The sequence below is a fragment of the Phocoena sinus genome, chromosome 1, assembly GCF_008692025.1.
Source record: "Phocoena sinus isolate mPhoSin1 chromosome 1, mPhoSin1.pri, whole genome shotgun sequence".
NCBI classification, from domain to species: domain Eukaryota; kingdom Metazoa; phylum Chordata; class Mammalia; order Artiodactyla; family Phocoenidae; genus Phocoena; species Phocoena sinus.
In genome coordinates this window covers 84,500,394-84,515,579 of record NC_045763.1, presented here as the reverse complement: position 1 = coordinate 84,515,579, position 15,186 = coordinate 84,500,394, and the positions used below count along the sequence as shown (strand labels likewise).

Here is a 15,186-nt window from a genome sequence, read left to right as displayed (position 1 = left end):
CCACCTCCGAAAGGCCCCGCCTCCAAAGACCATCACATTGGGAATTAGGATTTCAGCATATGAATTTGAGCAGACACAAACATTCAGACCACAGCATTGAAAGATTACTTGTGTGTACACTCCAATAAGATGAAAGAGGAATACAACAGAGAGGAAGTCATGGGATTAAAACATATTAGAAATAAATGTGCAATTAAAATCAAAAAACATGGCAGCAGCTGTGGTGCATACCTGGAAGACAATGAGGCAACATTAAACCATTCAAAAATGATATGTTTTAAGAAATTGGATGATCATCATATGGCAATGAGCATATGTATTTCTACTGTCAATTAGTTAAAAAGGAAAAGCAAATAGAAACCCCAGGAAAAACCAAAATCAGAGGGAAATTCTTAATCCAAATAAGAAGCAACCTAAATTAAGGCATAGTTGTGAGAAACTGATTAGGTTAAGGAAAGAGGATTCATTTGATTTTGACTTTTGAACATTCTCTTCAGTGGTTCAGGATTATTTTCTTCCTTACTTGATTCTTCAGTAAATAATTTTAATATATTTACAGAATTGTAAAAGCTGCCTATTGATCTTCAATTTTTAGAATAAATTTTTATTATTATTATTATTATTATTATTTTTTTTTCAGTATGCGGGCCTCTCACTGTTGTGGCCTCTCCCGTTGCGGAGACACAGGCTCCGGACGCGCAGGCTCAGCGGCCATGGCTCATGGGCCCAGCCGCTCCGCGGCATGTGGGATCCTCCCGGACCAGGGCACGAACCCGTGTCCCCTGCATCGGCAGGCGGACTCTCAACCACTGCGCCACCAGGGAAGCCCTAGAATAAATTTTTAGACAAAGTATGAAAGGCTTAATTTTGGTTTCAGAATAGAATATAACTATTGCAAACCCAATAAATGTAAAAAGGAATGGGGCAGAGATGGCAGAAGACAGAAGGTGAAGGATGTGGGGAGAAAGGGTGGGGGAAAGAGTAGAGGGACTGTTTCTTCAGTTGCATAGTGACAAATCAAGGGGAACACTGTCTAAAATTATGAAGGTTTTGAAGAAGAGACAGTGAGAGGATAAGTTAGCACAAATTATGAAGAAGAGACAGTGAGAGGATAAGTTAGCACAAATCTCTGTTCAGGAGTCAGTAAATACTGTAGACAGTTGATAAATCAAGAAACTGAGGCATAAGCATATTATTTAGCATTTTGTGGCGACCACCAGAATAACTAAAATCAGAATTGGCTAAAGTTGGTTAGCATAGGGAGTGGAACAGTGTAAGGAGGGAGAGAAGGAGATTTTTCACAGTGTTATATACTATTTAAATGTAATTTTCATCATGTGTCAGTATTACTTTAAAAGTAGAAATAATACTACTATTACCAAGTGTTGAAATTGGTGAAGAAAATAGACCCTCTTATACTCTGCAAGAGTGAAAATGAATTGGTCCAAACTTTTGAAAGAGCAATTTTGTAATATTAAAAAGAAGCAGACTGTCCCTCAAGTAATAATATTGTGTAAGTCTCCAATCCACAAGGATACTGTTGAGTGGAAGCTGGCAAACCAAGAGGAGGCAGAAGGATACACAGAGGCTCTCCTTCATTGAACACGAGTGTGAACAGGTACACACATGCTCATGTCCTGCCACGTCTCACATATTGACTCACTAAGATGGAAACATCAGCCGCCCGGGTTCTTAGAGTTCTCCCGTCTCCAGCTTTAATTCTTTATAGTGATCCTCACATGGAAAGCTGTCTCTAGAGGTTTCTCCATCCTCACATGACTCGTCTTCGTTTACTGTTGTGGAAGCAACTAACTTGGGAGCTGGGACTTGTCCCTTCTGACAGAGTCTGAGGCTAACCACAGTGCTCTAAAGCCCATGGACACTGGCCAGCCACTTGGAGGCATGCCCTTGAGTCTGCTTGGCTTCTCCTTGTGGTTGCTCAGAAGAGGCTCTGTTTGTGTTCCAAATGTGGTCAGCCTATTAGAGAGGCAGTCCCCGTGGCCTGACATGCTCACTCTCCCTGTGTCATCACTGATGTTATGGGAAAGAGAACACCATCGCCTTTGGACAGCCTTGGCAATGGCCGTCCAACTTGAGTAGGGAAGCCAGGTTCTTCCCGTGATTTGGTGATGAGGCTCCTGGGAAATACCTATGGTCAAACTACATTTTTGTAGAGCATAAGAGTTAATACATAATTACCCACAGGAACCCTTAATCTCTGTTTTTGATGAGGAAACTGATGCTCAGCAATGATAAGGCAATTGTCCATGATGATTCCACTACAAAGTAGGAAAGTATGGATTAAGATCCAGATCTGATTCCTAATCTTTATTTTTTCATACTACTCTGTGAGCTGTTTTTAGGACTTCTTAGTGTGGTACTTGTTGGGATTAGACAAGAAGCTCTTTACTCTGCTTCAGAGTTTTGTAGAAAACCCTATACTGAATAGCGATATCCAACATCTCACTTTGTTGGGCTTTGGATTGGATCCTAAGTTCGCTACTTAATGACTGTGTGCCTTTGGTCATCTTCACACGACATCTCTGAGTTTTAGTTTCCTAATCTGTGAGATGGGGATAGTTGTCTCCAAGAAAACCTCACCAGGTTGTTGTGAGGTTTAAATGACATAACGTACATCAGGCACTAAGTAGGAGCTCAAAGCAGTGGTGTTGATGGTGGTTTTCAATGTGCAGAGAATTAGTTTGAGACATATTGGATACAATAAACAGCCTTTCAAAATTTCCGCTTCAGATGAGTTCCTAATTAGCTACTCTCCTGTCTTCTAAGATGTCAACTCATCTTCACAAATTAACTTTAAAACTAGCTGGTTATACTACTTTGTAAAGATAATTTTGAGTTAGCAAACTCTCTTGCCAAAAACAACTGTAAAAGTCTTGTTATGTGCCAGATACTGAGCATTCAATGCAGGCATAATACAATCAGATGACAGAATCTCATTCTTTTTTGTCCACAAGAACATGGTTTCTCAAGGAGGAATGAAAACTGTGTGCATGGTATGCAGGGTCATTTTCAATTCATGAGACAGCATCCTTTCTGTGTGGGAGAGAGGCATTTGTTAAGTGAGTGCCAGCATCACAGGTGATCAGAGCATTTGTACTTGGCAAATTCATGCTTACCAGGTTCATAGGCAAACAAGTGGAGACTATTAATAACAGCTTTTGCACTTTAGAGAAAATGAATGTCAGATAAAACCATAGGCTGTGCTCTTCAAAGGAGGGTAGACAGGAGATGGGGAGGAAAGCAAGCATCTTGTCTGCAATGCGAGGACTGTGACACTGGCCCCAGCCATCGGGGGGATGGAAAAGTTACGTCATTGCCTGTGAATTGGGGTAAGTCCACAAAGACACCAAATGCAGAGGAAGGGAGGGAGGTGAGGAGCAAAGGTACATGTGTAAAAAGGAAGATAGGTGTAGATCACTTAGGAGAGACTTGTGCTTGGTGGTAATATAAAGTGTCCACACCTAAATGTATACATGCTATAGACCTAGGGTCCCTCTAGTGCAGTGAGGCTCACAGAGGGGCCTTGATTATGTGTCTGCTTGGGGGAACTCTGAGAAGCCAGGCCATCACAGGCCCTAGGGGTAAGAAGCTTACTTGCTTCTTAGAAGAAATGGTGATGGAATTGTAGGATTGGTCTTCAAAGTCTTGGTGTAAGGGATAGATATTAAGGCTGTACCAACCCCGAGTATGGAAGAAGAATAAGGGAGAAAGAGGGAATTTCTGTGGCAAGCTAGGAAATTCTCTCTGACTAATCGAATGTGTTGAAGGACATGAGTACTTTCAAATCCAAGTCAGTGAAAAATGCTTTGAGTAGGACTCAGACTGGTCTTATTTTGCAGCACTTAAGAGACATGAGTTCATACATTTCAAATATTGAGAAAGTTAATACTTAAAGATGCAAGAGAAAAAAAGCATGAGTCAAAACTTCAGAGCAATAGAAGGGATGGGGGCAATTTTGCCCCCTCTCTCCTTCCAGGGGACATTTGACTTTTTTGGGTGTTACCTTGGTCGGGGGGAGGGTGATACTGGCATCTGGTGGGTTGAGGGGAGCTGCAGTGCTGCTAAATATCCTACAATGCACAGGACAGCTCCCAACCCCCAACAAAGAATTATTTGGCCCAAAATGTCAATAGTGCAGAGGTTGAGAAACCCTGGGTTAGAGTTATCATCCTTTATACCAAATGTATCAACCATTAAACAGCGTAACTCACTGAATGAAAACAAAAGAAAACAAAACAGAAAACACCACATGTGAGAACAGAGGCTTATGCTAGAGACAGAATAAGTCATGTGATTAATAAAGTCACTGTAAATGAGAAATCTTAGCTTTTCCTCATCAATCCTTTACCCTAAGCTTTTCAAATATGAAATAAGACTAATTTAATAGAAGCGTATTTTTAAAAGCTGTACGGATTTTATAATGGCATTGTTATAACTTTTAGACATATATATTATTATTCTTTATAGTATATAAATCACATGAATTGCCTCATTTAATGTTTATAATTTGGTATAATTATCCCAATCTTATAGACTTCTAGAGGTTACATTTTAGTTTTTTTGGACATCTGCTATGTGTCAGGCATTGTACTAGTTATTGTGGTTGTTACCCAGACAGATAAAAGCTTAGTCTTGAGAAGTTCAGAATCTCCTAGGGAGCACAGAGAAGTGATACATATAATAATAGAAGTATAAACATAGCCCTGGGAGAATGGGGGAGGGAACTGAAGTCATCTGCCAGAGGTTACAAAACTAGTAATTGGCAGATCTGGGGCTTGTCTTAAGGCCTGCTGAGTCTCAAGCAAGTCCTCTGTCTTGGCATAAAAATATAACCCCCTTAGCTTTTCCAGAGATGTAAAATGAAACCTGAAGAAAATCACTCAAACACATCCATAAATTACGGAGTTGGCAGAAGTATAGAAACACGGTTGAAAAGTCAAGAGTAGGATATTAAAAGGCAAGATAAGACCTTGCAGGACAGAAAAACAGAGGCTACTGGCTTCAAACCCACCCATGCGTGGGCTGGTCTTGAGGTTTGTAATTATTTTAGGACCCACGCCCCCGGGGAGGACTGTGACTTTGAGTTGGAGGAGCAGGAAACAGAAATCAGTTGTGGGTGGGCTAAGAAGTTCCCTCACACGCCAGCCACCAAGTGCCCCTTCCTCCCGGGAAGGGGGAAGCAGAGGTGAGGAGTTCTCCATCCAGGGAGAAGGCTTGGGCGGGGGGGGGGGGGGGGGGTGATGACGCAGGTAAATAGCGGGGAAGGCACAGCCCGCTGCTGGCTCGAGAGGCTTGCCTCCCACTGGTCAGCTCTTTCCCGACTCGGAGGGAAATATGAAGCCACAGTCTACCCACAGTTATTCATCCTAATGACAAGCAAGAAGCTGATTGCAATGAAGCATCATTTCACAGCTGTTCGCTTCCACTTCTACTTCCGGGGAGACGTACTTTGTGCCACCGGGCCTTGCTCAGCCAGCCCTGAGCCCCAAGCAGTCAGGCCACGCTGCTCCTGTGGAGGAGGGTGGCCCGGCAGCCCCAGCGGCGGAAGCCGAGGGACTAAGTTATTCCCTTTGTCCTTTCAGGCAGAGATGGCGTAATGGCACCCATGCCAGTGACACAAAATACTCTGTCCACTCAGGCAAAGGCTTTGTCCCCAGGGGAAGGAGCAAGAGGTAAACGTGAAATCTGATTTGCCTGTGTCGTGTGGAACCACAAAATCTGGAAGCCATGGGCTCTCCTGCCTCCCCCTCCACTTCCTTGTCCCTGACTGACTTAACCTGGTTATTCTGACCGGTGCTCCACCATGAACACAGTTGATTGGACCAGAGCGAACACCTGACCTGGCTGGGCCAATCACAACCTTTCCTGGGAATTTGGAATGGGCCTCAGCGACATGGAACAAGTCCCACTACTATGGGTTATTCACCTTTGCTCTGTGTTGAAATTGCCCAGGGAATTCTGAAAGCACACACACACGTGCGCACACACACACACACACACACACACACACACACCCCTGATCTGTCTGTAGTACAGCGTGCTCTGCAGACCCTCCTAAGTGCAGGCACAAGTGCACAGAGGTGCAGGCACAAGTGCACAGATAAGCAGGCACAAAGGATGATGAGGTGGACCTTCAGAGAGAAACTGGAATGAGAAACCCTCGCTCTAGAAAGAGTAGACAGTGATCTTGACCCATGATAGTTTTCTATTTCTGGATTCCAAGCCCCCTCTGGCCTGGTTGTAGCTCTTGCCCTTGAATCCTCCTTTTAAAATGTTTCTTCTGAAGCTACTTCTAGTAGCTTCTATTATGTATAACAAAATGAAACTTCACCAAGGCTTTCTCACATCCCAGCCAACACTGGTCACTGCAACCTGCATATTTTACCTCAGAAACCTCTCTTACATCTCATCCTTGTGGCCTTTTCAGTGGGGTTCTCATCCTTACCCTTCCTGAGTGGGCTTCCTGGCCTCTTATCTCTCATCCAGCCTCCACATAAAACAGATCTGACCCACTCACCCCCAAACCTAGAGTCCTTCACTGGTTCCTCATTGCCTATTAAAAACAACAAAATAGTTCTATATAAATTGATCATCTGTAAACATATCTCCTATGTTACTAACTGGGGGGAAAATGCAGGTCAATACGTATAGGATCTTTTAAAATGTGATTTAAATTTGTATACGTAAAAATACCTGCATAAATTTAGGAAAAAGGGAGGACATTTATTAAACTATTAGCAGAGGTTTCCTTGGTATGGTGATTTTGGATGGGCAAAGAGGAAATTTCCATTGTGTCGTACTTTCTATAACATTAATAAAGGGTGGGGAGTATAGGTAATTTTTAATTTTTTCTATTTTCCTCCAATATTTTTTAAAAACTTTCCAAGGCCCTTCACGTTCTGCCCCCACCTACTTCCCAGTATCCCTCCCACTACTCTGTGTCCAGCTATTCTAAGCTTTTCATTCTTGCCCAAGCTTAGGATCCCCTTTCATGTAACTGTGACATTGCCTGTTCTGTGCCTTCTTCCTGAAATGCTGGTACTTCATTCTTCATCTGAAGTGCTTCTACTTTTTCTTTTGACCCAGCTCAAATATCACCTCCTCTGAGAAGGCTTCTTAGACTGATCCATCTCTATCCCACGTCAGAGTTAGTTGTTCTGTCCCAGTGACCCTTTGGTCCCTGCTTCTCTGTCTGCTGTTACACCACCAAACTGTGTTATGATTGATGAGGTCGCATGATTGTCTCCTTGAGGTGTGCTCCTTGAAGGTGAAGGTTGAGACTTATTCGTCTCTCTCTTCTGTATGTAGCACAGAGCTGGACGAGTAATGGCTGCACAGAAAAATCTTGGTTGGTTGAATAAATGAATGAGTGAATGAATGAATGGGTGAACAGGCTCTGCCACACAAGGTAGAGCCATGATGCAGTTGCAGCCTTCCCTACCTCTACCAGATAAAACTGACCAACTAGAACTCATCAGAGTCCTGTTCCTGAGCCAGTCTTAAGCACAGAGCTGTTGCTTTTCACCAGCCAGCTGGCTCAGTTACCAAGCTGGGATGGTAATCGTTAACATGACACTTGAAACATCATAAGATCAGTAGGAACGTGTTTCTAGTGGTTAGTGACTAAGAATAAAATCTTGAGGCTATGCCTATTCTGAAAACTAAGTGATGCACCAGAGCTGATTTCTGTGTAAGTGCTCACTACTCCCTCTCTCCCAACATATAAAAAGAATTCTTTAATTGTACACTCCTGACTTCTCACCCACTTCCAAAGAGGAAGGATCCTTGTTGCTGGGAGAGAAGCTAAGTCAAGCTATATAACCCAGTCCTGGGGGAGGAGGAGAATGGAGGTGGAGGCAGAGAGTAGAGGAGTTTTATTCAGGGATAGGAGGAGAGCCTCTCAGAGCAACTCTGAGCAAAGGAGACGGAAACGAAGATGTAGTAAATGTTTATGAGTTCCAATCTTTGTCTAGCTTCCATAATGACTTGCATGAGGGATGAGCGAAGACATTCCTTTTAATCTGTTTTGGCTATTGTCGTGTGCTTCTGAAATGTGACACTGTCCCAAGGCCCACACACAAGAGTTCAAGTTTTGTAAAAGGTATACCTATAAGTGGAGGAGAAGGGACTGCAAAAAGATCAAGCGTGTCTTTCACTCAGGGCTTTGCTAGCTCCACAGCCGGCTCTGCCAGAGAGAACACAGCCAGGGCAAGCAGAGGCAACAGAAGTCCCAGAGCTGGTAGTTATGGCTGTGGGCGAGGAGACATCCTGGACAGTGAGGCACTGCATCATGGGGGAGGCGCGGAGGGCGACCCAAACAAGACACTGTCCTCACCATTCCCTGGGGCCCTTAATCCAGGGATGTCCAGGAGTCCGTGGGGATGACTGGAGGGAAAAACTGAAGGGAAACTCAGTCTGGAGCCAGGTTACAGCTTGATGTGGGTACCCTGGGGCAGCCTGAAACTAGACAGGCTTCCACCCCGACCAGGGATGCCCCAGGAGCTGCCAGACCACCACTGGGTCGTGGAGCTCACTACTGGCAGGTGGTGGCTCTGGGGGCAGCCAGCGTTTCTAATACAGTAAGCACCCCACATACGAACAAGTTCCATGCCGAGAACGTGTTCCTAAGTCCAATTTGTTCGTAAGTCCAGCAAAGTTAGCCTAGGTACCCAGCTAACACAATCGGCTACATAGTACTGTACTACAACAGGTTTATAATACTTTTCACACAAATAATACATAAAAAACAAACACACACAAAAAATAAAGAAAACATGTTTAATCTTACAGTACGGTACCCTGAAAAGTGCAGTGGCACAGTACAACAGCTGGCACACAGGGGCTGGCATCGAGCGAACAGGCAAGAAGAGTTACCGACTGGAGGAGGGAGGGGAGGTGGGAGATGGTAGAGCTGAAGGATCGTCAGCCATAGGAGACCGAGGGCAAGCTGTATTTCACTCACGCCTGACATTGATGGCACAGGTTCTGGTTCCTGGCTGGATCAATTCTATCTACCCTCTTGAAAAAACGATCCAGTGATGTCTGGGTAGTAGCTCTTTATTTCTTGTCGTAGATGACAGTAAAGTGCACATCCTTGTGGAGGATGCAGGCATGTGACAATGTATGCAGGACATGTGCACTAGCTTACCTGATGGGACATGCAAATGCACGTTCGCATCTTTGAAAGTTCGCAACTTGGATGTTCCCATGTGGGGGACTTACTGTATCTCAACAATAGTTTACTCAAAGAGAAACCACTGGAGACTGCCCTCAGCCCACACGCCAGCCGGCTCCGTTATGGTGACCACAGCCCCAGCATCGTGATTAGTGGTGATGCACCAGGTTATGACCTAGATTTATTTTGTATACCTAATCATTATGCCGAGGATTCGGAAAAGGTATTTATTCCTCATGGACTAATTATAGACAGGACCGAACGGCTAGCTCTAGAGGTGATGAAGGAGATGGGAGGCTGTCACATCCTGGCCCTTTGTGTGCTCAAGGAGGGCTATAAATTCTTTGCTCACCTGCTGGATTACATCAAAGCACTGAACAGAAATAGTGATAGATCTATACCTATGACTGTAGATTTTATCAGACTGAAAACCTACTGTAATGACCAGTCAACAGGTGACATAAAAGTAATTGGTGGAGATGATCGCTCAACTTTAACTGGAAAGAATGTCTTGATTGTTGAAGATATAATTGACACTGACAAAACAATGCAAACCTTGCTTTCCTTGGCCAAGCAGCATAATCCGAAGATGGTCACGGTTGCAAGCTTGCTGGTGAAAAGGACCCCTCAAAGTGTTGGATATAGACCAGACTTTGTTGGATTTGAAATTCCAGACAAGTTTGTTGTAGGATATGCCCTTGACTCTAATAAATACTTCAGTGATTTGAATCATGTTTGTGTCATTAGCGAAACTGGAAAAGCAAGATACAAAGCCTAAGGTACGAGTTCAAGTTGAATTTGGAAACATCTGGAGTCCCATTGAAATCACCAGGAACATTATCAAATGTGCTAGTTCTGTGGCCAGCTGCTTAGTAGAACTTATTGCAAGTATCTTCTAAGAATTTTATCTGTTTTGTATTTTAGAAATGTCAGCCGCTGCATTCCCGAACTCTTTATTTGCACTATGAACCTATAGACTATCAGTTCCCTTTGGGTGGATTGTTGTTTGACCTGTGAGTGAAAAGTCTCTTAAACCACACCACCACTGAATGAAAATATTGAAATTGTATCTATAAGAAACATTTAACGAAAAGAATATATTAGTTTTTTAATTGGTATTTTAATTTTTATATATTCAGGAAAGAACAGAAGTGATTGAATATTGTTAATTATACCAGTCATATCAGTGACAGTATTTAGAGGTAACGTTATGTCAGATAAACCATATATCCTGGAATTATTTTAGTCGGTTTCAGCAGTATTAACTATTTTCCCGCTTGTTCAGATTATTTCTGGCGAATCTTTGTCAACAGTTCCTTTTAAATACAGGTCAGTAAGTTCCAAAAACCTACCACTTTTTGAAGTCTTCAGTGTAAAAATCCTTAAAATAAAGGCTGTCTCTTTAAAAGAAAAAAAAAAGAAAAAAAGAGAGAAACCTCTGGGATATACACAGAATCTCCCCCAAAGTGGCTGCAGATCCTAAGATCAGAAGGGGAAGATTCTGGGTCAAGGCAAACATTAAAGAGACAGTAACACATATGGGTTAATTAGCTGTGGGGAGAGGAGCTCTTGATCATGGCAGCCACTGTGGTCCAGGCTTATTACTGAAAAGCTGAGCTAGGGAATAGCAAAGGTAAAGCAAAGTGGCTTGTTTGAAGGGAGGCATCTTGGATGGGAAGCAGTGGGGTGCATTTGACTACAAAAGCCAGAAGGTCTGTGGTTGAGGCCTTGCCCACTGCTGACATAAATGACATTGGCCTCTCAGTTTTCACATGTGAAAAATAATATCTCCAATATTTTTTACGTGAGAGTGTTTGGCACATAGTGTGCATTCATTCATTTATTCATTCTATAAAAACATTAGGCACTTGCTATGTGCCAGGCAGCAGGCTAGGCACTGGGGACACCGGTAAGCAGGTAGACGTGGCCCCTATCTTCATGGGGCTTACATTCTACTGGAGGAATCAGAATGTTGGTTGAGTCTGGATCCCTCACTGCTGGCCCCTTCTGGGGACCTCTTTCCTGTGGAATGGGCTTCAGCCAGTACTTTTATTTTATTTTTTAACATCTTTATTGGAGTATAATTGCTTTACAATGGTGTGTTCATTGCTGCTGTATAGCAAAGTGAATCAGCTATACATATACATATATCCCCATATCCCCTCCCTCTTGCATCTCCCTCCCACCCTCCCTATCCCACCCGTCTAGGTGGTCACAAAGCACCGAGCTGATCTCCCTGTGCTATGCAGCTGCTTCCCACTAGCTGTCTTACATTTGGTAGTGTGTATATGTCCTTGCCACTCTCTCACTTTGTCCCAGCTTACCCTTCCCCCTCCCTGTGTCCTCAAGTCCGTTCTCTACGTCTGCATCTTTATTCCTGTCCTGCCCCTAGGTTCTTCAGAGCCTTTTTTTTTTTTTTTAGATTCCATGTATATGTGTTAGCCTATGGTATTTGTTTTTCTCTTTCTGACTTAGTTCACTCTGTATGACAGACTCTAGGTCCATCCACCTCACTACAAATAGCTCAATGTCATTTCTTTTCCTGTCAGCCAGTACTTTTAGAAAGTGTTAGCTGGGAAGGGAAGACTCAGAACACCAAATTTGAGGACAGATAGGGAAGTAGAATTGGTCTGGCCACAACCATTTTCTCCAGAATAAGGGACTTGTGGAGAAGCTGAAGAGGCCCCACAATAAAGCCAGGAGATGGTTACAGCCTCCCTCCAGGCCTTCCCAGGAAAATCATCCAGGCCTACAACAGCAGCAAAGATAATCACAATTGGCATTTTAACAGTTCTTCTGATATCAGCAGGATACTCCACAGGTCATTTCTACAGACCCACTAGAAAGTCGGAAAAGATGACCACAGGAGAAAAATGAAAAGAGCTGTGATGATCAATTGTAAAGGTAAAAACACTATAGTGGTGATTTAATTAAGGCTATCTATTTATCCATCTACATACCAGTTCTTTCCCCTCTCTACAGAGAACTGTTTAAAATACAATATATTTCTGTCGTGGTGGGAATATTTTAAGTAAGACATAGGAATGGACTTCCTGACTCTAAGAATTGTTAGGTGCCAACCAAGTAGAGGATTACAGAATGAAATCAGCTTTCTTACATTTGAGAGAACAAACTTGTAGATAAAGTAACCAAAATTGGCCCATATGAATGCTTCTGATTTATCTGATTCTATCCTTCAAGGCCCAGTCTCAATGATTAGTATCTATGGTATGTAGGCAAGACTTGACACCTGCAGGCTGAAGGAGGCTCAATCCCACTTGAATTCTCTGCTCTCGAGTCTCCCTTTGGGCCTCCAGCCCATCTTCCATCTTCCCCATCAGCTCACTGCCCAAGAAGCTGACCTTCAGGAGCTGTGTGAGTACCGCTTGCCCTGGGCTTCACTTGGATTCAGCCAGTGGGAAGCACCAGCAGGGCGTCCTCCAAATAAACTGGAGAAAATCGAGGTGGAGTATCCCTTCAACCCCCATCCTGATGGTTTGACACCTGCTAGGTTCCTTCATGGAGGCTATAGCTGCCGTTGGGTGGTCTTTCCTCCAGCTACAGTTCTCACCGGGTTCAGGGACATGCTCCCCCATCACACCTTCATGCCTACAGGTGGTAACAGACTGTTGCCAACCCTGGACTTCCCTCAACCCTGCTCAGACCTTTGTAAAGAGTCCTTTAACAAACCCTCCCTTAGTCAGCCCTTTGAGTGTATGTGTTGTCTGTCTCCAGCTGGAGTTCTGACTCATACACTCTCTGAATCGGACATGAGGAATTTCTGAAATTTCATTCAACGTTTATTTTAACAAAAGTGTTTTGAGCAGCTACTTTATACAAATGATAAATGCTGAAAGACTTAACAATGTCTAAACATTTTTGAGTGTCTGGTATGTGCCAGCTAATGGACTAGGCAATTTATATAATTTAATCATCACGATAATCTTTTGATGATGTGTTTCTAAACCTCTTTTCAGGTACGGAAACCAGCGTTTGTTAGAAATAAGTACCTTGACTGAGGCTACATCACCAGTAAGTAGAGGAGGCAGGATTCATACCCAGATGGGTTTCATTTTTAAACTTATACTTTAAACTTCTTCTTTTTATGGTCTCTTATATACAGTGATCATTATGATACCCTATCATTATGATAGGGTATTCAGGGAAAAAACAGAGGAGGAGGGAGGACCCCATGTACTAATTGCATACAGAAAACTAGGCTCTTTTTGCAAACTTGAAGACTAGTAGGAGGGCAAACCTACACAGACAGGATGAATGAAATGATAAAATGTTTGGATGAAGTGTTTATCAGGTGAACCAGGGGTGGGAGAAGAGGACTATGGAGGGGTGAGTATTATGTGCAGTGATATGTTTAGCAGGTGGTCTCCATCCTCCCCAAAAGCCTGGTTTACCGTGTTTGTCAGTCTCTGTGGCATAAATACTCCCACGATGGCCAACGTCAAGCTACCAATGTGGCATCACTGAATGGCACGTGGGGAAGAGATGTGCAAAACTGGCTCTTGAGAGTGGGTACAGGCCTGCTGCTGTGCACCACTGAATTTATGTGCAAGGGCAGGGAGTCGGGAAACAGCATGTGTGTTTGGGGTACTCTAGGTTGGTCAGATCCGCTAGAACACAAGGAACAAGTGGCAGGGGAAGGTGGAATGGGAACAGGGATGAGACAGGAGAAGTGGTAGAAAAGACCATGAGAGAGGGCTTTGTCTGGAGCTGCACTGTAGAGTTTGGTACCCACACGTTGCTAATGAGTGCTTGAAATGTGTCTGGTCAAAGTTGGGACGTGCTGTAAGTGTAAATTATACACTGGATTTCAAATACTTAGTAAATATACATATATTATATAATTAATAGATATATTAATATATTTGTGTTGATGACGTATTAAAATGATAATGTTTGGATATATTGGGTTAATCACATATTTACAATTAATTTCATCTGTTTTCTTTTTACTTTTCAAAATGCAGCTACTAGAGAAAGCCAAACTACATGTGTAGCTCGCAATGTATTTCTTTTAGACAGCTTTGAGCCAGAGAATTTGGACTTTATTCAGCAGGCAACAGAGAGTCTTAGAAAAGTTTTAAATGGATATGGTCTGCTTCCCATAATGATCCATCTGGTGCCGCGTAGAGTTTGCTGAGCCCAGGCTGGAGGAGGGAAACTTGAGAGAGTCCAGGCCAGAGGGATGCGGCACTGAATGAGGCAGAGGACGTGGGGATGAAGGAGGAGAGAGCAGACTGGATGGGATAGGGTGGCCGATTGCAGGTGAGAGGTGGGCAGAGGGAGGAATCGAGGGTGATGCCCAGGTTTCTGTCTGCACCACTGTGCAGCTGGAGTGGTATCACCAGAGATGGAAGTGTAGGAGGAATGAAGATATCTTGGGGGAAGATAATGTGTTCAATTTCAGACCTGATGGGTCTGAGGTGCTAGGGAGCTTTCAGGTGTCCAGCAGGCAAGTGGGTACAGGGGTCTGGAACCCTGTTGGCACCGTCTACAAAATGCATCCCGAATCAACCGTCTCCTGCCACCTCTGCTACTTCCTCCTAGTCTAACCACTATAATATCCTGTCTGGATGATCGCTGCAGCCTTCTAGCTAGTTTTTTTGCTGATGCATCTGCCTTGCTTTTTCTAAAGTCTCAATCATTAAAAGCACATCAGAACGTGGCATGCCTCCCCTCACAGTCTTCCAGTGAATTCCACGGCACTCACTCCACTCTGTACAGTGGCCTAAGGTCCTATGCGACCTGACCCTGCTACTCTGAGCTCCACTGCCCTCTCCCTCAGTGACTCTGCTTTAGCCACGCTGAGCTGTTCCTGGGACTCACCAGGAATCCTCCTTGCCTCAGGGCCTTTGCACCTGGTACTCTTCCCTTGGATTTCTGAGGAGCTATCTCCCTCACCTCCTTCAGGTCTGTACTCAACTACCCCTTCTCTGTGAAGACTTCCTGCTCACTCCATCTAAAATGACACC

At 43.7% G+C, this 15,186-nt stretch overlaps 1 protein-coding gene across 1 annotated transcript; it reads left to right on the top strand.

The window, feature by feature from the left end:
* The first annotated feature begins 9,179 nt into the window (after nucleotides 1–9,179).
* LOC116760262 (hypoxanthine-guanine phosphoribosyltransferase-like) lies at nucleotides 9,180–9,974 on the top strand. Its single transcript, XM_032644923.1, has one exon. It carries the CDS (start codon nucleotides 9,180–9,182, stop codon nucleotides 9,972–9,974), a length of 795 nt encoding a protein of 264 aa, XP_032500814.1.
* The last annotated feature ends 5,212 nt before the right edge of the window (nucleotides 9,975–15,186 follow it).

Coding starts and splice junctions, on each gene's coding strand:
- LOC116760262 (XM_032644923.1), top strand. CDS start 9,180: ATGCAAATGCACGTTCGCATCTTTGAAAGTTCGCAACTTGGATGTTCC.